Below are 21,867 nucleotides of genomic sequence, written 5' to 3' on the forward strand. Positions count from 1 at the left end.
ATATATATATACTAGTTTAAATACTTTTTTTCATTGCTCCATTTCTTTAAACCATATGACTTAGCACACAACACCATTAGGCCTACTATGATATATGTATGAAACCTGTCAGGTCAATGGTTACATGAAGTATGCATAAGAGAGTTATGAATAGCTATGTTATGTAGTTGTTTTGATTGTATTACAAATCATAAGTCGATTTAAAAGAAATCAATTTATATTTCAAAAAGTTTCACAATTATCAAGCCCATGTGTCCGGTTTCAAATTTGGTCAAAGGTAGCATGATAACAAACATTTGGGCTATAAAGGGTTAACCAGATCCAGAGACTAGATTTTAAACAGACAATATTAATTATATTCTCAAAAAACCATGTCAAAAAAGCAATGTTAACTAGATCTAGAAACTTTTTTTTTAAAAGTAATATTAATCAGTTTCAGGAACCAATTATTAAAGACAGGATATTAACTGCACCCAAGAACAAATTTTAAAAGAGTAATATTAAACAGATCAATGAACCAGTTTTTAACCCTATAATTTTGATCCATTTTTAAGACTGTGCATGTTACTGAGTTACATCCAAAATTCAATTAAACCACTTCACTATCAATCTAATTTAATGAAATTATTATCAAGTACATTATAGTTCAAAGTTTTACATTATCTTAGTTTTTATTCCTTTATTTCAAAAGAAAGCAATAATGAAATCTCTCACTTTTGTGTCACGTGACTCAAAGCTATAAACAATGTAGGAATTCAGCAAAGTATAGCTTGAAGCATAAGGGGGTAATCACGTACTAGTAAGTCTAGATGAGAATGTAGCTTACTTGACCTTCTGACAAGTGTTTCCAAGTACTTTCACTGAAAACAGTTGAAACAAGAAACAAATTTTGTCAATCCTGACAGGTGCCACACCCACCTTCATGTTTTGCTTTAGAAGTTACATGTACTTTCAACATTTATGTGTTTATAGTCGTTAGAAAGAGCTCATTTTACACTATAATCCTACAATGGTTATTTTGAAATTGGTGCCAAGTTGTCATCCTTGGGTAAATGTAACTGCTTGTACTATTGTTGGCTGCTTTGTTCACGATAGCACTTCAATTGTTTCTTACCTAAATATGTTATAGTTGGATTAATTAATTAATTATGTATTATTTGTGTTTTAAAGTTCATATTTGAAAGGTTTAATAATTTTTATAAAATAACCAAACTTCCCCTCACTCTGCAAGGCTTACATTAAGAAGCTTATATAAAAAGATTTTGCCCGAGGCTAAGCTATCTCTGACATTTATCCCGTTCTATCACCCACGGGTACCCGTTGACGTGTGTCAACATAAATAACCAATGGTAAAGAATAAGAAAGGAAAATAAAACATTAAAAATAAACTATAAGTGAAAAGGTAAAGATGTGAAATTACTCATGTGACTCAAGAAAGATATTTTAAGATTATTCCAAGAAGAGTTAAAAGGTATGTACACTTATTTCCGTTTCTTAATTTTAGGCATTTCATTGCACTGTATGTTGATGATAATAGCTGGAGTCAGTGATATGGTAGAGAAAATTGAAAATAAAATATAAACATTTACCTGAAACAACTATTGATATTCATTTAGAAGGTTCTAGAGATTATGCATATGAAATATGAAAACTGCAATATAATATTTTTATACTTGTTACATAAAAATCACCTTTCAGGTGAACTATTCAGACACCGAGTGCAAATAACTACATTAAATAAAAAATTTTTGGTAGAAATTTGGTAGAAATATTTTATTTTTCTTAAACTACATACTTTTATGAAAGTTCTTTTCAAGTTTTAAACAATTTTAACCACTGGTTTTATTATTCAAAAGAAATGTAATAAAAAAAGTTATGTAATATCCTTCAGTCTGAAGCACGTTGTCATTATCAGGTTAAAGAGTAATATTAATCAGTTCCAGGAAACAATCTTCAGATAATGACTAGTTGGTGAAGTTAATCTTTATATAACATAAACCTTAAGAGGGGTAGTTTTCACACAATTTAAACCACAGAGTAAGACTTGAGCGCACATTACCCATTTATCTGATTTTTCTCAGAGATTATAGGTTTTAGAACTCTGTACCTGAAATTAATAAGCTTTTCAATCAAAATATATAACTGGCATCAATGTTCTTAGACCTCCCTGAGAAATTCATTCACTGTAACAAAAAAATTAACTACTAGTCTAAAAAATTACCTCATAAAACATCTGTTTAAGATCAGCCTTGGGACTGACCCAAGACGCCACTGCATCACAGAAGAAGATGAAGTCTTGCACTACACCTCCAGGGTTTACTCCAATCATACTACAAATTCCCCGGAAAGCAGAATCTTTTTCTTCATTATCTCGAATGTTACGAAGGGAAGCACACCTTATAAAATCAACAACAACAACAAAAAAAGGATATATATTCTAGAAGTGTGTACTGTGTGTGTATGTAAAAAACAAAAACTTATCATTATCACAGCTGCAAAATATAAATTACCCAAGAGGTAGGTTTTCTAATTTCTTGTTTTCTGCAGTAACAAGCTGATAAATTCTGCACCCAAACAAGTTTAATACTTTCACACTGCATGGGTCCATTTCAGACCACTTCTCAAAACAAAGTGGTATTTCTAAGCACAAAGCTATACAATGGGCTATCTGAACTCTGTCCACCATGGGAAACTGAATCTTTAGATTTTAATGTTTAATCCCTTAAAATTACCACTGACACACCAGGGGACAACAAAAATGTTAACCAGAATAATAAAAATTCCAATAAACCATTGAAAAGAATGAAATTTGGATATACATATTTTAATATTAAAGTATTTCATTTAAGAAAATGCCTAAATTATTAAATCAATTATGAGAATGATGAAAAAAGAATAGGCAAGGTTATAAAATCTCCTGTTCTTTTTCAATTATGTTTTAAGTATGTTGAGGGACTATTATAAATATTAACTATTGAAAACAGTCAACCAAAGTGAGTTTATTTATTTTTTCTTCTTCAAAGCATTCCCATAGCACTTTGAATTAAAAATGTTAATCTGAAGGAAACAAATTATAATTTTTTAGTTTTCCTAACAGATTCTACATTTATTTTTTGCTGCCAAATTGAGGTAGGATCCTCAAAGTTGTAAAAGTTACTAATTTCTTTTGAACTGGCTTAAAAACACATGTATTGTCTGGTTAGTTATGCAGAAAGCTTTGAGAATTTACAAAAATATATTTTATTCATGTACACTGAATTATTAGGCCTAGAAATAGTTTATATAATGCAGGCAATCTCATATGCTATATTTCCCAATACTTTCTACAAAACATACTTAATGGCTTAAATTTATAAATCACCATACCTGCAGTAATAACTCAGTCAGTCAAGCATTCTCTCTTTATCAGCAATGAAAAACATTAACAATGGGTTCTGATAACCAATAATTACATTCCACTTTTCAAGTTTCTACAGTGTTAATTGAGGCATCAAGTTATATTCAAGTTAAAAAAAATGTTTCATTTGAAAAATGAAATTCTATTAGTGAAACTATTAATAAAGTATTTGAATTATTGACAAATTTATCAATGATTTATTGGGTGGGGGTGTTTTAAGCACAAAGCATAATGAACTCTCTGCACTGAACCCATCATTGATATCAAACCCAAATGTTTAGTGTGTTATAAGCCCTCAATCTTATAGCTGAACTACTGGGAGGACTACAGAGGGACATTCACAAATTGTAAATATTTAGAACATGTAACAAAATCTGACAGCACATTTACACTAAAGGTTAATTCTGTTTGATTCCTGTTACAATCCTCTGTGATATATCAAATTTTAAAAACTATAATATACACCACAACTTTAAAGATTTTAGCACCCATAAGTACTCAACATCTTAATCACAGTTCAGATGTAAAGGTTTTAGCCAATTTGCAATAACTACTAAAAATATCACTGTTGTAAATCGCTATAAACAATCAAATTTTATAGAAATCAAAGTGCATGAGCTCTTGCTTCAATTTCAAACAAGGTGCAAGGGTTTCCAGGACCAGTTATAAGAAGTTTGTTATTTAAAAAATTATTTTCCTAATAAAAGTTAAACTTCTTTTATCTTTACAAAGAAACTTAACTTTTCATGCTGAAGGATGAGGATTATGGTTCCTGTTGTTTATTGTAAATAATATACACTAAATTTACTATTTTTAAATGGGGAATCTGTGTAGTTCAGTAACTGTGAGCCATAACAACACTCAGAATGGTTCCTAACAGTTAAGACAATGCAAATGCAAGATTCACTTTTCCTGGATCATCTAATGTGCAGTACTTATCTTTTCAAGTCATCTTGATATTGTAATCCTTACTCAAAAAACAGGTTGTATTAGTTATTCAAAATTCAAGTGAACAAAATCTCATGATTTTAGTCACCAAGTGAAAAATAATCTACATGATGCATGGTACATCTCAAAGTCACAGGCATGGTATATCTCAAAGTCATATGACAACTTTACTGAAGTTAGCTAATATTAGAAGCTGTATACTTTCCCACTATTATTTTTCACAGTAAGTATTGACAAATTTTCAAATAGCTGACAATTACAGTAAAACTTCTAACACGTCATTCATACAAAAATACCAAGCTGTTTTTCAAAGATATTTTCCATAAAAAATACTTTTTTTTTTACCAACATGCTAATCCACACTTCTTACATGGCAATTATTTATTTTCATGTGCTTAAAACCCTAAAGTTAAAAACTTTAAAAATATTTTAAGTACTTAAAGCATTAAACTTTCATTTTTTTGTTTTTCTTGTGTGCCAACTAGTTCAATTTGAAGTTAAATTTATTCTTATTCCAGAGTAGAAACTTTGTCATTTAATTTGTATCATATTTCTTTCAACTGTTTTGACATTTTTTTGTGATTCTACATGCCCTCGACTTTGTTAAATTCTACTAACTTCTGCCTTCTCAGTCATTTCAGATCTGCTTAATACTCAATATCTAGCTTTTTCTTTTCTGTATTTTCTTTAATTCCTCTTTTTCCTAAATCATATGATTCATTTTTCAGTATTTCTTCAATTATCTTATTTTTCTCCATTTCCTGTTGTAAGTACAATTCATATCTTTGCCTTGACACAGTTGCAAGTACAAGGGCTTATTGAGTGGTGCTTTTAAAATTTTCTCCATAACTTTAACATGACTACAAACTAAATGTTGGGCACAAGCAAAAGCTCAACTCAGTTCTCTGTTTCCAGCTCCTTGTTTATAATTTTTCTTTAAATCCAAACTTAAGGAAATATTTATCACACTGACTTACCTAGAAACCTGGAGTTAAAGTATTGGGTGATTACTTCTCCATGATGTACATGGACAACTAAATGCAGTTGTTAAATATTTTGTTGCTTTTCAGTCTTTTAAACAGAAGAATGATAACATGATGTACTTATAATGTTCTGCTAAGTCTAAAAATAATTTTGAAGTAAACTGGCTATGTAGGAAAAATCAACAACCTCACTGAAATGATAGGAATGACGACAAGATATTGTTTGCACTGTCCACAAAAATTCTACTTTATGTTCATTATCCCTGCAGAAATTGGAAATCACAACAACAAATTTTGCACTTAAAGAATCATTTTCCTTGGGAGGTATTAGATCCAAAATAGTCACTAGTTCTTTAAATAATATCCAACTTGTTCACTGGAAACATTTGGAGTTATAACCCCATGGGTTTCTTCTAATTTTTCTTGAGTAATGTAAGACTACTTTCTCCCATCTTTGCTAACTCTATGATCTTATTACCCAGCACCCAACATCTTAAATTTGCTCCCTTTGAATTTTATGACCAAGTTATATTACAGCTTGGTTAACCACTTAAAGGTGAATAAGCATTTACAAATTTGGGGGGCCAAATTTGTGTTACTAGAAGACTACAGATTTTTTTAGGGTAGCCAATGGCATTACAACATTTGGTAGTACTTAGGCTGTATACACACCGATATTTATACATATCCCTAGTCATTTGTATAACCATGATTTGAACTTCTGGAGTTATTGAAATATGACCAATTATTTCCAAAATGTAAGAAATTAGTAAAATTTGTATATTTTTTTTAAAGGCAGATTTCATCTTCAAAGACTTTCCCAATATAATCCAGAGAATTCAAATATTTTCCAAGCCTGTTGTGCAATGGTGAACTAGAAATCAGATACTATACTGTTTTTAATGATGAGATGAGTGAAAGTGCAATATTTCTAGGCTTAAGACTTTCATTACTGTTTAACTTGGGCCAAAATCTGACTGGTCTTGGTAACAATAGCGTGTTGAACTGGCATCCTGATGCATCCAGTTATCATTGCTAATCACTTTTTATAAATGATATAAAAAGTAGAAAATAAGATGCATTCTCTAATGAATAACTTTTATATATATATAATTCTCTAATATAGAGTGGCAAATCTGGAATCTAAACTTCAGAACCATTTGGGCTTATTCAAGAATTTATTTTCTTTTTTAAAATTATCTTCTCAACCCCCTTGCAATTATAACACTGTTGTGTTAATATGCATAGAAACATTATTTTAACTTGCTAAATCTAATTTGACAATATAGAATTTTCATAATTTTCCCAATAAAATCCCATGATTTATATGATGCTTTTTTCCACTTTCCTCTCATTCAATATTTGACTCTACAACACTTTTTTTTTTCCCAATTCAGGGTTGCTGAGGAATGGACTCAAACTCATTTCTCTGCAAAATACATAGGAGTGCCTTATTTAACTGGAGGGGAACTGTAGCTTTTCTACTGGTGTCAGGAGAAGTTAATGAACTTCATGTTCCCTAAAACTTTATTCAAAAACTAAGAAATTGATAAATAACAGTACTTTCTTCTCACTCTCTTCAATGATCTATTTAACTCTGGATAAGTTAACAATAATATATTTCCTGTTCTAAGTCGTTGGATGATAATACTTGCACCTAAAATAACTCCTGATGGGGAAATGATGAAATATAGAGTTGAACTTGGTTCAAAGTTTTAAAATAGAAGTTTGAGCTGAGGAAATGTTAGCACTATGTTCAACATCTTTAAAAGTTATCAAAAAGTACACACTCTTAGTTTTTGTAGATGTTTTGTTTAGCTTGATAATTTCCGTGTGTTTGCAGAATCTGAGAAGCAAATGACTGAATAACTGACACCAAGTTGAATTAAACTTAGTACAGGACCCATCCCTTTAACATATTTTTCTTTTTACATATATTATAGAAATAAATATACAAAAAGCAACTTTAGAGGATTGTTAAAAATCAAACAGAAAAAAAAACAAACACATGTTAACAAGAGAAAATGTGAGTTTCAAACCCAAAATTAAAATGTGCAATTAGTCAAACATTTGGTAAAGGACTGCTCTACAGTGAAAGCCAAAACAGATCTAGAAAACAAACTCTTAAAACAATACTGAACATTCCATTTAAATTCTAAAATCTTTAAATCACTGAGAAAAAAAGAAAAAATTCTATCTGAATGTAGAAAAAAGAATAAATAAAAAAACATTACACACCACGGGCGTATAAACTGCTGTAACATAGGAGCGACTTCCTCAGGACATACGTAACCAAGGCGACCGATTGTTATGGCTACATTACCAGGAAGATGGAACAAGATGAAGACAGGAAGCAAAAAATGGGAGAAAAAAAGCAAATGACAACTAATAAACAAAGAGAAGAAAAATTATAAGCCTTAAAACACTGAAAAGGTTATTAAAGAGAAAAACTGAATATAATAAAAAATCTGCAGTGACTTCACCCTCAGATTATTTCATAATGATTTGTTAATGACAGTCAAAGATTTTGTAATTTCTAAACACTGGAGAAACTTGTGTTAGTGTAACAGTTTCAATAAAATGTAAAATATTCCACTTCCAGAACTATTCAGGTATCTTCCAAGTCTGGATCTTGAAATAGCTGAAAATTGTATTAGTACAACGATTTTAAATTACACATACATAAAACATAGTATCAAGTTCAGAGCTATGACATAAAAGACAAAAACAATTAAAATACAGTTTACAAACCTGATTTTTGAATTTTAAGTAACTCAAAATCAAAATTTATTTATTTATATTACAGGTTTTTAACTTTTTTCATGTCTTTCTTTTTCAGTAGGAAGAACTGGAAATTAATGCAAGTATGATTCCCTTTGCACAATGTCAAAAACATTAACTTGAAAATATAAAAAAACACAAATAACTACATCTCGCACATTACTATCCTTATTTTCTGAACTAAATTAAGCTTTATAGTTTTCAGCTTTTTGACCCTTCAACCACAATGTTTGGTAGTTTTGGGCTTAGAATTTAAAAACAAAATAGTGATTTGAAAATATTAAAAGTTTCAAATGTAATTACTGTCTTTCATTAATCTTAAGAGCTAAGAAAAAAAATTACCAAAAATATGCTGAATTGTTTTCTATCACTACTAGTTGCTCATGAACTTGGCAATACATTATCATTTTTTGTATTTTATGCCCAAGTTACTAAGGCTATTTTCTGTAGTCCCTAATTTTGAGCTACTGACCAGAAGAAAAGCAGCATTGGTATAAAAATCAACAAGAAAGATCTGGTAAATATGGACATTGTCTGGATATAGTAATGTTAAAAACAGTCAAGCATACAGCTGATGAAAAAAAAAAGTGGCTCACAATAATAAAGAAAAGTCACAAAACTCTTAAATATGTTAAAACTCAATATCAGACATAAAATTTCAACTCTTGCATTTTTGCCATCAACATACCATTAATCTACTTAAAAAATTTCTAATTCAATATCGATGTAAAAATCATAAAATACATTCTCAAAAGAACACTTAAGTCATTAACTTATGAAAAATGTTTAAAAGAATAATGAGGTCCATGCAAAGTCCATGCTACATGCTTACAAGTTTAAATTTGAAACTTATCCAATTAGGCTTGCATTTTGTAGCAAGATATTTTACATTATCTTCAATTATGTTACTATTATTTTTGAAACATTATTTTGGTATCCTTTATATACATTAGAATATGTATGTATTGCCCAAATTTGCATGTTTCATTCGTACAGTAACTAGTAATATCTAGCACATAGATCAAGCTACCTCAAAGTATTGCAACAAATTAGCAATTTAAAGTATTATTCATTCTCAGCCAATTAGTGAACATATGCCATACATATGATCCTCAATTAACCAATGAGAATTTGTAATTCAGTTCATGCCACTGGCAGAGAATTAATAGCAGGACCATGTGTGGAAAAAATCCCTTCCATTTGAAAGAAAATGTGAAAAAGAGAGCAGGTCATGGTTAAAATGTCATAAGAATCATACTATGCTTCAAACAGAATGCTTGGCAGCTGTGCAAAACAGTGGAACACAAGTTAAAGAAATTCATACCAGATGATGATTTTAATAATAAATGACAACTACAATTCAACTTTAAGACTCCAGACAAGCATGGTAACTACAGAACAATATTCTCCAAGCACAAGCTCAATTCTTTGCCACATTCACAGAAAATCTGTGTATACATCCAAAACAACAAAGGTAATCTAACTGTACAGTTATATGTCACAATATGTAAGTTACAGTTCATTATTTGCCATATTTTGCATCCCAATATGTACTTCCATAAAAAAAAAAAATTTTTTTTGGAAATTTGGAATTTTTCGAAGATAAAATGTATGCATATCGACACGGATGAAATCTTACTTATAATTCCATAGGTAAAAGAAAACCTAAACCCAAACATGTATAACAATGTTTAAGTTAACAAGGAAAAAAAATGGTACAAATTTAAAATTATTTTACTGAACAACAACAACAAAAAAGGTTTTTTAGTTTGTAACAGTACTTATCAGTCCAATTTCTCGTATTAGAATAGTAAATGCCTGGATTATTCATAATTGTTTATGTTTTTTCCTGATTATTTTTTAAATTTGCTGCTGTGTTTCAAGCACATTCATCTGTACTTAAAAAGAGAATAGTTTTGTGTCCATAAGCCAGCAGTATTTATACAGAAAAATTAGTTCATCAAATTATATAAATTTGTGAAAAGTGTTAATTGAACAGACAGCAATAAAACAATTAGCCAGAAATACATAAACATAGAATTCTATCACTTCTTCAATTTTTTAAGAGAGATAGTTTGTGGGCAGTTTGTAAACACTTTAAAATTTTGTTTCATAAAGTGACACTCATGCCACAATATAATACTAATGTACAGGGCCTGGCACAGGATTAGTTTGATTATAAACATAGATGTGGTGAGAGAAACATACAACCTACAGCTGCAGTACCAAGTGATTCCAGTGTCAAAAACATTTATGATGAAAAAAAACCATTGGTGGTGATGCAAAGTTATCTTGAAATACAATAACTTCTATTTCATCTTAAGAAATTAGTGTAAGCAATAAAGTTGTATCAAATGTTGAATAAGACCTCTGTCCATTTCAACAAGACTGAAGTAGAACATGGTAAACAGCAATATGAAACACATCTTCAGTAGCATCACAGATGAAAAGAGATAAAGGAAAAAAAAAGAGTCAAATGCCAGTGAATTCTTCAGACATAATTCATATATATATATATCATGATTCACAATACAGGTTCATAATATGGATCACACACGAATTTGCTCAAAACTCTAATAGAACATTTGGGTAAGAACCACCTTAAAAGCAGACATGCTTGAATCAATACTTTGTCAAAACCTTGATAATACAAAACATTGATAATAAGCACAATAAGTGATTTCAAGATTGCAGACAAAATCAAAATTTGCCCATTTTGTTCATATTAATATTGTTGTTGTTTCACAAGCCTGCAGCAAAATCGGCTGGGTATTTTGCACCTCTCTCTAGTTTTCGTAGAGAGAGGACGTATATCACGTCAGCTCTCTCAGTAAGCCGAGATACGCATCAAAAAGTGTTATTGCCCTAAGGAAGTTCTAATTTCAGTCAGGCCAATACACTGTATTTAACTTAATCATTAGCCTTTAGGTCTTGATCAAGTTAAGCCTGATCAGTCCTTATCTGGACTACTGAGTCTGACCAACACAATGAGAACGAGAGCCGGCGGCCAGCCACTTTCCACCACTTCGCAGTTTCAACTACTGGCTGCCATTGAAAAGGAAATGGAATCGTCCGACGTAACATCAACCCATGAAACAGACATTAGTGACACTTCTCTTAGCAGCAAAGAGTCCCCCGTTAAGGAGCCAGACCAGCCAAGAAAGAAGAACGACACATCGCCTAAGATATCACCAGTGAGCACTACCCACAATAGTCATAAAGACAAGACTACAGAGAAAAAAGCCGACTACAAACAACCAGCACCACCACCCGCCATCATAATTGAAGATATTCCACTCACCTACCACCAGCCACAGATAGCACAGCAGCTCAAGACCCTATTTCAAGCTACCACATTTACTGAAGTCTGCCGACAAGCCCGCGGAGGCCTTGTAATCAAATGCAAAGAACCCAAGGACTACTCTAAACTCCTGAAGCCATGGCCTACAAACGCCTTCTGCCTCTCTGAATATCCACGTACCTGGAGACCCAGTACCCGCTAAAGCAATAGTAATCAGGGGTGTTGCTCAAGACATTTCAACGGAGGAAATTAAAGGAGAACTAGCAAGCCAAGATATAGAAGTTACTCACATCGACCAAATAAAATCAGCCAAAACAGGACAGCCAACACCACTAATCCGTGCCAGTCTCAAAAACGTCGAACAAGCAGACAGCCAAATCAAGAATGGAGTAACACTATGGTTCCTTCGCCATCCTGTAGAAGAATCAAAACAAGCCAATGTAGTCAAAGTGCTTCAATGTTTCAACTGACAAAAGTTTGGCCACACACGAGCCATATGCACCGCATCCCCTAGATGTGTCAGGTGCGGAGAACTACATCATGTAGCAACATGCCACAAGAAGAGAGAAGAAACTTATTGTGCCAACTGCGGTGGCCCGCATGCCGCCTCCTACAGAGGTTGCCCCAAGTACTCTCAAGTAATCACCCTAAAAAGGAATCGACTCATACTACAAAAGAAACTTCCAGCGAGTACGAGTGACAGCCAAAGACCACCAGACATGAGAGTGAACCATCTTACAGTGTCAGCAGTCCCAGAAGCCCCCCAGCCAGCCATACAGGGAAAAAAACTTCATATGCCGAGGTCCCCAGCAATCCAAGGCCCAAACTAACACCCCAATCGACGCATCCCGCAAAAACAGACAGACAGCCGATCACCTAGTCAGGTTAACTGAATCCATCACCCAAGGTTTTAACAAAAATCACACGACAATAGGGGTTTTCCTAGACGTAAAGCAAGCCTTCGACTCGGTATGGCACCAAGGCCTAAAATGTAAACTTCTTCAATTTAAGTTTCCCCCAGTAATAACAAGATGGATTTCAAGCTTCCTTTCCAATAGAAAAGCCAGTGTGAAAATCAACAATTCCAAATCTAACCCTTTCACGCTAGCAACAGGTGTCCCCAAAGGCTCTGTGCTAAGCCCGTTACTCTACATCCTGTTTGTAAATGACATACCATTCCCTAACTTAACATATACAAATGTTTCACAATACGCTGATGACATTGCCATCTCGAGCATATCCCGCAAGACACTATTAGCAGCATCCAAGGTTCAAACCTCATTCAACATCATAACACAATGGTGCAACACATGGAGAGTTGTGCTGAATGCCTCCAAAACACAGGCTATATTGTTCAAAAGAAAGATCTCCCGTAAAAGCAAATCCCTCCCAAAAGTCAAAATAAATCTAAACGACACGGAACTCCAATTCTCCAGGACCGCAAAATTTCTAGGAGTCACGTATAACAGTAAATTAACCTGGTCAGACCACTTCAAAACATATTAGTCAAAGTTTACAAACGCATCCATTATTTGAAGAAGATAGGAGGCATAATTAAAGGGTGCCGAGCGATAACATACACCACCCATTAATAGAATATGGTAACATGGTTACAGTAAATGCATCACAAACACAGTACGATATCATTCAAAGAGCCCAGAATCTAGCTATCAGAATAGCATATAGACTCCCAAACTGCACGCCTAACGTATACCTAGAAAAAGCAGGTGACATCCCTGACATCAGAGAACGTTTAACAACCTTCGCAGATAAATATTACAAAAAAATCAATAAACCAAACACCACTAACGAACCAATTTGTATCACTAGCCACAACTCCCGCACTAACCTAAATACCTAGCAAGCCTAAAAGTAAAGTAAAGTAGACCTAACAAGGTAAGCATGTTACTGCATCTATTTACATTGCATTAATATGTTTGTATTATCTTAGAAGAAACATTATTACATTCTGATGAAATCGCTTTGTTGCTGCTCACCTTTTGTTACATTACACTGTCACACTGATGGAAGTTAGTTATTAAATTTGTGACGATACAACCTTTACCTTCATTTGAGAATGTTATTTTGTTTGTTTGTTTGTTGTAGCTGCATACCAGTACATGTGTTTATTCATTATTGTAGATTTGTTATTTATTTTAAATAAGTTCAGAGAGGTGGTTGGGTGAGAAGAAAGCCAATGCAGCAGTAAACTGTTGAAAAATATGTAACAGTCAACTGAACACATATGCATGTATGTAGCTTAAAATTTATTCTCCATAAATGGGCATCAAAAAAAACTTAAAGAACAGGATTAGTAAAAATTTTTAATTTAAAAAGGGGGAATATGGATCATCAAAAAGGTACAGAAACAAGTTGAAACAAAATGTAAAGGGTAAATTTTAAAGCCTATAACTAGGGAATAAAAAAAAAAAGTAAACAAGGCTGGAAATAGTGTCTACATTATTTCCTCAAGCTACAAATCCCTATTTTGACTCCACTAAAATTGATAAGTACTGTAGACATGGAGTCCTTAGTTGTAGGCTTGAAAATACAATCCTTGCATTTTGATTCAACTTGTTTCTGTACTTTTGACAATCCCTATTCTCTCTTTTTAAATTAACTGTTTTTACTCATCTTGTTTGACATATATATGATGCCCTTATATTTTATAGTACAAGCATCTTCTAAGAGTGAAAATAAGTGCAAACAAATGAACTTTGCTTACACTATCAGTTTTACCATTTAAATGTAACATACATATTGTATTTGAATTTGAGGGCTAGAGTATGGAATTTGTAAACATGCTTTACTACATAGAACATAAAAAAACAACCCAATCATAAGTCATTACAATATTTAAATTTCTAATCTCAAAAAAACAATAGCAAAATTTGATTTCATAATAGACATATTCAATAATGAGGGTTTTAAAAACTAGCAATCTTTTCACTTTGAAAATAATTTGAAAATAAAAATATATACCTTTCTTATAATTCTACAAACTTTTTCATACTAGTTATTCTTATACACAACTAACCAATAACATTCATTGCAATATTTCACATACTTACCCGTGTTTTCTAGTAGTGTTTTAGGTGTGTTTGGTTTATTGATTATTACAACCAACTGATTCAAAACCATCGGAACATATGGTTTCATGTCTGAACCTATAACAGTGAAAAAGTTATTTAGTTCAAACTAATCCACTGAGGGGAGCTCTTAAAAACGAAATTTAAGCTCATATAAATAAATTCTAATTTTGACAGTTTCAGAAAGTTTTTAACATATAGTATGTACCTAACAGTAAAAACTCCTTATAATCAGGCTGAAGCTTCAAAATTTTTATATGCCAACTAGATAAAGGTGTATACAAAATCACTGGCTATTATTCATTTCCCTTTCTAATGGTATCAACTAATTATTGATTCATAAACATTAAGTACTACAAAGCAAATTTTCATAAATAAAATTTCTTAAAATTTCATTTCTGAAGTTTTCCACAGTTTTCTGAAGATGTAAAAAAACAAAAATCAGTTTTACAAACCTAAGTGTGGACTGTTTTAGTTTAAAAAGTATGTTCAATATTTGATTTAAAAACAAAAACTGGTAATACCAAGCTAATACTGTTATTAGCAAAACCTTTTGTATTAATTGGTTAATTTGCCTACTAAATAATTTGATCTTTTTTATATTACTTCCTTTAGTTATGCTACAGAAAAAAAAAAAATCTTAATTTTTTGTGCAGCTACATCAATAGAAGAAACTTTTATTCAGAAAGATAATAGAAAACTTATTATCAAATCAAAATTATGACAAATAAAAGGATAGTTACACAATTTTAAAACATTATTAAATCTGAATAGTCTACTATATCATTTTTTGTACTTTTTTTTTTTTTGCTTTCTTTAAATGGTGAAGTGTGTTCTCTGTAATGTAAATGCTGTTACTAATAGGGTTAAAGTAAATGATTAAAGTTTTATCAAAATGGGTATATTACAACTGAGTAAAACTTTAACTCTCTCGCTGTGGGTTCAGTCAATTCAACCATGTTCGTGACCATCAGAGTTTCCATACTATAACTTTTAATAGATTTTTTTGTATCTTCACAAACTTTGGTAAGCTTTTGATAAACATTGCAAGTCTTCTGTACAAAAAAACTAAGATTTTTTATTTAATTAATTTTACTAAACCTTTACCCATGAATACAAGAAATCAAAGTGTTAACTACTCCAAGTGCAAAGTGATTTTCCTTTTGACATTAAAAATACTTTTCTTCATCTGAAAATTGTGAACTTTCATTTGAGTAATTTCCAAAACCTTCTTAATAAATATCAAACATTTTTTTGCAGTAAAACTTTTTATTCTATCTGTTATATTATTTACCCTTATTATACACATTCAGACAATTTCACCAATCACAAAACCATCATAAAAAAATGAAATAAATCTAAATTACTCCTTTTTGTTTCCTTTCTAGAATGACTGCAAATTGTAACATGAAACTACAATTGTTCATCCTAATCAGCTTGAAGCTCATAACAGTATACATCTGTTTCTACTTAATTTTCTTGTTTTATTGCCCAATGAATGTGTAACACATAATCCTGTCTTAAAAGTTGTAAATCACTCAGCAAAAGTGCATACCTATCTTACTTAATCTAACCTTACCAGTTTCTAATTTTTATATCTTAGTTAGTTAGTTTATCATAATACATAATATGCATTATAAACAGGAAATATAGTACTTACCTAGGTCACTTTTTTGGCTGTCAACTGACGATGAAACTAATGATACCACTACACTAAATAATTTTTACTTGATTATATGATGCCCCTAAGAACACCAAATAATAAAATGTACAAAGCAAACAATGTCCTATATCTATCATAATTTATCTGGCTTTAAATCTTACTCTTAAAGCTTGTCAATATGAGCATCACAAGAGAAAATGAAAACGAAGCAGACAAATACTCTGGACAGAAAACAATCTAATATAATACATCATTTGATAGATTAAGACTTTGGCTTTTTAGTAGTTATAAATAATGAAGTATAAAATGTCAGAGAGAACTATTGGCAATATGTGAAAGAGAGGATGTGACATATGGGCATGGCAAGTGGGTCTGATTTTCTAGTTTATGGCTCCATAAGTAAATAAGATTGAAGGTTTTACCTGACTAATATCTATATTATAACGAGTAATTCTGGTTAAACTCTGTACTTCTCGGGAGGGTGGTAAGTAAGTTATAGAAGAGGGAAGACCTAGAGAGCAAATGTCGTAATTCTCATACTAAAGGAGATTGAGAATATTTTTTTTATACTTCCTTATAAAATTAAGAATTTCACACTTATATAATATTAAAACTTTATTTATTAGCTATGTTTTAAGGCCAAGTTTATTACAACGATAATTAAGTAACTTAAACCTTGAATGTAACTTTTTAAAAATTTATGACACGCATACTTTGACTTTCCCGTAGCGAGAGGGTTAAATTTAATGAAGAACAAAAGATAATAAATGATATTCTCACATGAATTACCAAGTTTAACAGATATTTCACCAATGGCCCAGGTTGCATTATTACAGACAGAAATAAACTCTGGGTTCAGGTTCTGACCAAGAATAGGCATGAAGTCCGCTGAAAAAGAACAAACAAACATTGTAAGATCAACACTAAGAAAACATTAGAATGTTACAGAAACATAAAAAATGAACAGTTTGCTTCAGAATTTAACCAAGGATAGGAAGAAGTTGTTTTATGAAACATTTCTGTACAACTGGTGTTAAATACAAAAACTTCTGAGTTCAGGTTCTGGCTATAAAGTTGGCTAACAGAACAAATAAAATATACTGTAGAAAACACAATTATCATATGAAAACATATTTTCCATAATAAAAAAAGTTATAGAAGTTAAGTACATTATCATATAAACCTTTATATTTACAATAATATGAGCCAATTATTTTGTTTGTTATTATCAACTACATAAAAAACAATAGTTTTAAATATACAAGATCAGACAACTCACGTATTTTGAATTATTGTAACAATAGATTAAGTCCAACATGCTCTCATTATTCCATATCAAAAATACCTTTTTTTTGAAATTTCTTTTAATGTTATTTTAGCATTAAGTAAATACAACCAGAAAAAACAAGCAAAAACATCTTTTAATTCCTTTCCCAAAAATAACAATTACTAATATTACTTTTTTTTTATATTATCGTAAAACTTGTTAGTTCAGTAGTATACAAAACGAAATCTAAGAATTTACATAATTATTTAATACCAAATTAAAAGATGTTTTGCTACGAACAATTCCTTAACAAAGTACCAAGGACAACATTAACTAATTTACAAGAATAAACTTACAGATACATGGATTTACATGTTGAAAACATGCTTTGCTGAGATCACCTAAAAGAGCAAATGAGCTTTGTCTGACTTCTGGGATTGGATCCTGTGAAAACAAAAAAAGACATCGAAATAGGTTGGCTATATCTACAAAACATTGTAATTTAATAAAAATAAATGCATTCTTAATTTTGTGTGTATGTGGAATGATGCTCAGAAGAAGATTTGAAAAAACTTTAGGTTATATTGAATTCATACCCATATTCATTTTTCATGTCAGTATTTCAAATAAAATATAATTATTTTCAAACTCCAATGAAAGATCCTTTCCTCAAATATACTGCATAATATTGCTGAATAACACCATGTGATTAAACTAACTAGACCACTAAACATGTCCCGAACCACATAAACACAACAGAACAACACATCAACTGTTCACTGTTGAGACCCTCTGCTAGACCACTAAACAGATACTGAACCTGACTTACTTGCATACACTGGAACAGAAGCTGCATAATGTTGCTGGACAATACCAACTGTTCCATGTGACCGTTAAGACCCTCTGCTAGACCACTAAGCAGATCCAAAGCTACTATCATGAAATCTTTATCTGGTGCCTCAAACTGGTCTGGGTGTGCTGCATTAGCCTAAAAACAAAAACCGACCATGATAATTAATTGTAATTAAACAACTTAAAACTATTTTTAAATATTTCTCAAATTTGCTAAAAAGTTTCGGTTATAACGTACATTCAGTTTTTAACTTTTATTTTTTAAAAGCCCACAATCACTCTCTCTAACCCTATACATACTGGTCAGTCAACTTGACCAACCTTGTAACCATGATATACTTACTATAACTCTGAACGTACTTAGTGTATCTTCATGAAATTTGGCAAGATTTTACAAAGCAAAACAAGTCTTTTGTACACAAAAAATCAGAATTTTAAATTATGTATTTTTACTAAGGTTTGTCTGTGAATTTACAAAGCTTTTACTGAGTCAATCAGAATGGAAAGATATTTCCATGCTAAGTTTACAAATCTCTCTTTTCACCTTGCAGTATTCATATTTTATTCTTATAACCTTTAGAATCTTCTAAAAAAATGAATATCAAAAATATTTGTTTGGTAAAACTATTATGTTTTATTTTTGATTTTTTTCTACCCTAACACTAACTGTAGTAAAATTATCAACATAAAGTGAAATGAAAAAATTTAAAAATATGAAATAGAATCAAGAATACTTTTTCTACAATGCTGAGGAATGTAACAGACAGTAACAATTACTTATCCTAACAGCCTCAGCTTTCTAAACTTTTCATATGTACTTTGTTTTATTGTTAGCAGCATTATTTAAATTATCTCAGTGTATGTATGTGAAACCCAATATCTATCACAGCAGCCAGCTTAATGAAAACAAAATGATCAAGTTACATCATACAATCTCAAACTGCATGATGTACACGAGCTAGTGATCATGAGATTTTCTATTTAATTATTTTTTTCATTAAAGTTCTATCTAACCTTACAATTTTCTACTTTTAACAATTTAGTTACGTTTTTGTTAAAAATATATGTACAAATAAATAACACACATATATATGTAAAAAACAAAAATCTACCACTTACCCTATCTATTAGCTTGGGAACATATTTTGGTAAGACTTTTTCATACCACATTGACCATCCACAAAATAATTCATGTAGCTTTCAAATATTCATTTTAAAACACAAAAGTACATCAGGCTCTATAATAAAATATCCTAAACTACAATAATGTGTCTGGCTCTCTAACTATTCATTCAACACAACATTTTTCTTGGAAATTGCTGTCTCTGACTGCCAAAATACAAAGGAACATAAGAGGGAGGTACACTAAATTTCTCTTTTCTGTTGATAATAAATATGTATCACGTGGGTTAGAATACATACTAAAGCTATGGAAAGGTAGGAGGAAGCAGGAACCTGATTTGTAGGTTGGGCAACTTCATTCATATCTCAGCAAATTGAGACGAGAGGAGGTTCTTATATTATTTTCTGGTTTGTATCTATAGCTTGTATTTCCAATTGGACAGAATTAACACCATTAAACAAAGATAAATAAATAAAAGAACAAATCAGACCACCAGATGCATCACATGACACAGAGACAATGACAATTTATTAAAATATTATTGAAATAAATAAATTAACACTTCAGAAACCACATACTGAATTACAAACTACACTTTGATGCCCAACTTACTGAAAATGCACTGACAATAAAATTCTTTAAATAAAGTTTGAACGTAACTCTATAAAAAGGTGATGACATTTGTACTCTAACCACCTGTATGAATAGGGTTAACTCACAAGAAGCACGTTTTTTCTTAAGAAAATCACATGATCACATAGCATTTTTTATATTGATGTAATGGATTTCTAAACAATACACTGAAGCATTATAAGATATGTTACTAAAGTGAAAACTATCCAATTGTTGCAGGTTTTAAACAAGCCTAAACAGTTGTATTATGAACACTATAATGCAAATAAGTCCAACGTGCAGGGAAGATTTTAATGTTATTAAATTAAAATTATTAAGTATTTTTAATAGTGATATATTAAACTACATGACAGTTATAAGACTGCCCTAAAAGTTATAAAATATATATTTTATTTACTTTTTGCAATTTTTTTTTATTAATTGATACTTCATTCAAATACTAAATAGCCTACTGCATGTTCTTGCAGATAATCCTAGATATACTACAAAAGCAAAAAAAAAAATAAAAATATATATATATACTCACCATATTTTGATTGAGTGTCTGTTCAACAAGAGATACGCAACGTTTGAAAACTGGTTCACAATATGGAAGAAACCCTGACTGTAAAGCTGTTGCAACACTGGACAAGCACTAGAAAGAAAATATGCAAGTTTAACAAAAATATTGCACCAAAATGTTTTCAACATCTTAAACCCATTTTCTTTCTGTTCTTTTAAAAAGAAAACTTCCTTCAAGTAGACAAGTGAATCCAGACCTTTAAATTGGCAATGGCTAGCCAGCAAGATGCCAATGATTCTAGTGTTTGTTTAGTGACAATCAAAACATTATTGTACCAATTGATAATCCAGCATAATTATAAATATTCAGGCCTATTGTAAAAAATGGTAAATAATATTCAAAACAAAAAAAAAGCTAGCTGCAAGCATATCTATCGTAAACATAGATCTAATATTAATTAGTATATAAGCAAGTATGAATAATTGAACCAAAGCTTGTTTTAATCAAGTACCTTGTGGATGTACAGTCACGTACTTTTGCCTCACGGCTTCCATACATTGGTGAATACAACCAACACACCCATCTTAGTGAAAGTAACACTAGCATCAGAGATAGCAAGCATAAGATACTTTTGGTTTTTAAATGTACAATGATGTGGCACTCAGACAGAACTGGCTTTAAACTGAAACAAGATGTTGTATTGATGATAATACTCAGGTAAATTAAAATTCAATATGTTTCACAACTACCATACTGGCAATTTCCTGAAACTTAAGGTGGGGGGGATGGTTAACATGAAAATGTTCTGTCAGCTGTAGGATCAAATCTTCGGGTTACAACCAAATCTTTTGGTGCACATTCTGCAAGTTCATGCAAATATTCTGAAACCCAACTATCAACATCTGATGAACTAAAATGCTGTCAGTTACAGCTTCAGAAACTGTTGCAGGTCCTTCAGTTTTAGAGACTGCATGACATTCACAATAGCACTTAGAAAAGGGACAGAAGTTTTCTGCTAGGCAAGTTCAAAACTGGTTGTGATGTAATGCAAACACAAACAAGAAAGTCACAGTCTTAGACTATTTGGTATCAAAATATGTCAATAACACTGTTCTAAAGGAACAGTACAGTATGTTGTTGGTACCAAGAATGATAAAAAGGTCTCAATAAAATAGTAGATGAAGTGTGGTGCTCACATAAATGGTTGGTTTCAAGACCCGAGTGAATTTTTTTTGTCAAAGTATGAATATCAGGGAATACAAACTATTTTTGGTTTTTCACTAAAAATTCAACATGCTTTCTTTCCTAAAAAAACCTTTACAAAAAAA

The 21,867-nt window shown here is 31.2% G+C and overlaps 1 protein-coding gene across 3 annotated transcripts in view; it reads right to left on the reverse strand.

The window, feature by feature from the left end:
• The window catches only part of LOC106458302 (transportin-1-like), a 67,976-nt gene that overhangs the window by 8,122 nt on the left and 37,987 nt on the right, over positions 1-21,867 (reverse strand). For 2 of the 3 annotated variants that reach the window (XM_013917795.2, XM_022384468.1), the window contains 7 exons: positions 20,564-20,671; positions 18,259-18,417; positions 17,786-17,873; positions 16,943-17,050; positions 14,482-14,577; positions 7,567-7,642; positions 2,222-2,396 (listed from right to left, as the gene is read on the reverse strand). In XM_013917795.2, coding sequence (XP_013773249.1) covers positions 2,222-2,396; positions 7,567-7,642; positions 14,482-14,577; positions 16,943-17,050; positions 17,786-17,873; positions 18,259-18,417; positions 20,564-20,671 — 810 coding nt within the window. The remainder of the gene's footprint in view (positions 1-2,221; positions 2,397-7,566; positions 7,643-14,481; positions 14,578-16,942; positions 17,051-17,785; positions 17,874-18,258; positions 18,418-20,563; positions 20,672-21,867) is intronic. The other variant, XM_013917796.2, reaches the window with a different exon arrangement.

The sequence above is a fragment of the Limulus polyphemus genome, unplaced genomic scaffold, assembly GCF_000517525.1.
Source record: "Limulus polyphemus unplaced genomic scaffold, Limulus_polyphemus-2.1.2 Scaffold441, whole genome shotgun sequence".
Classification (NCBI taxonomy): domain Eukaryota; kingdom Metazoa; phylum Arthropoda; class Merostomata; order Xiphosura; family Limulidae; genus Limulus; species Limulus polyphemus.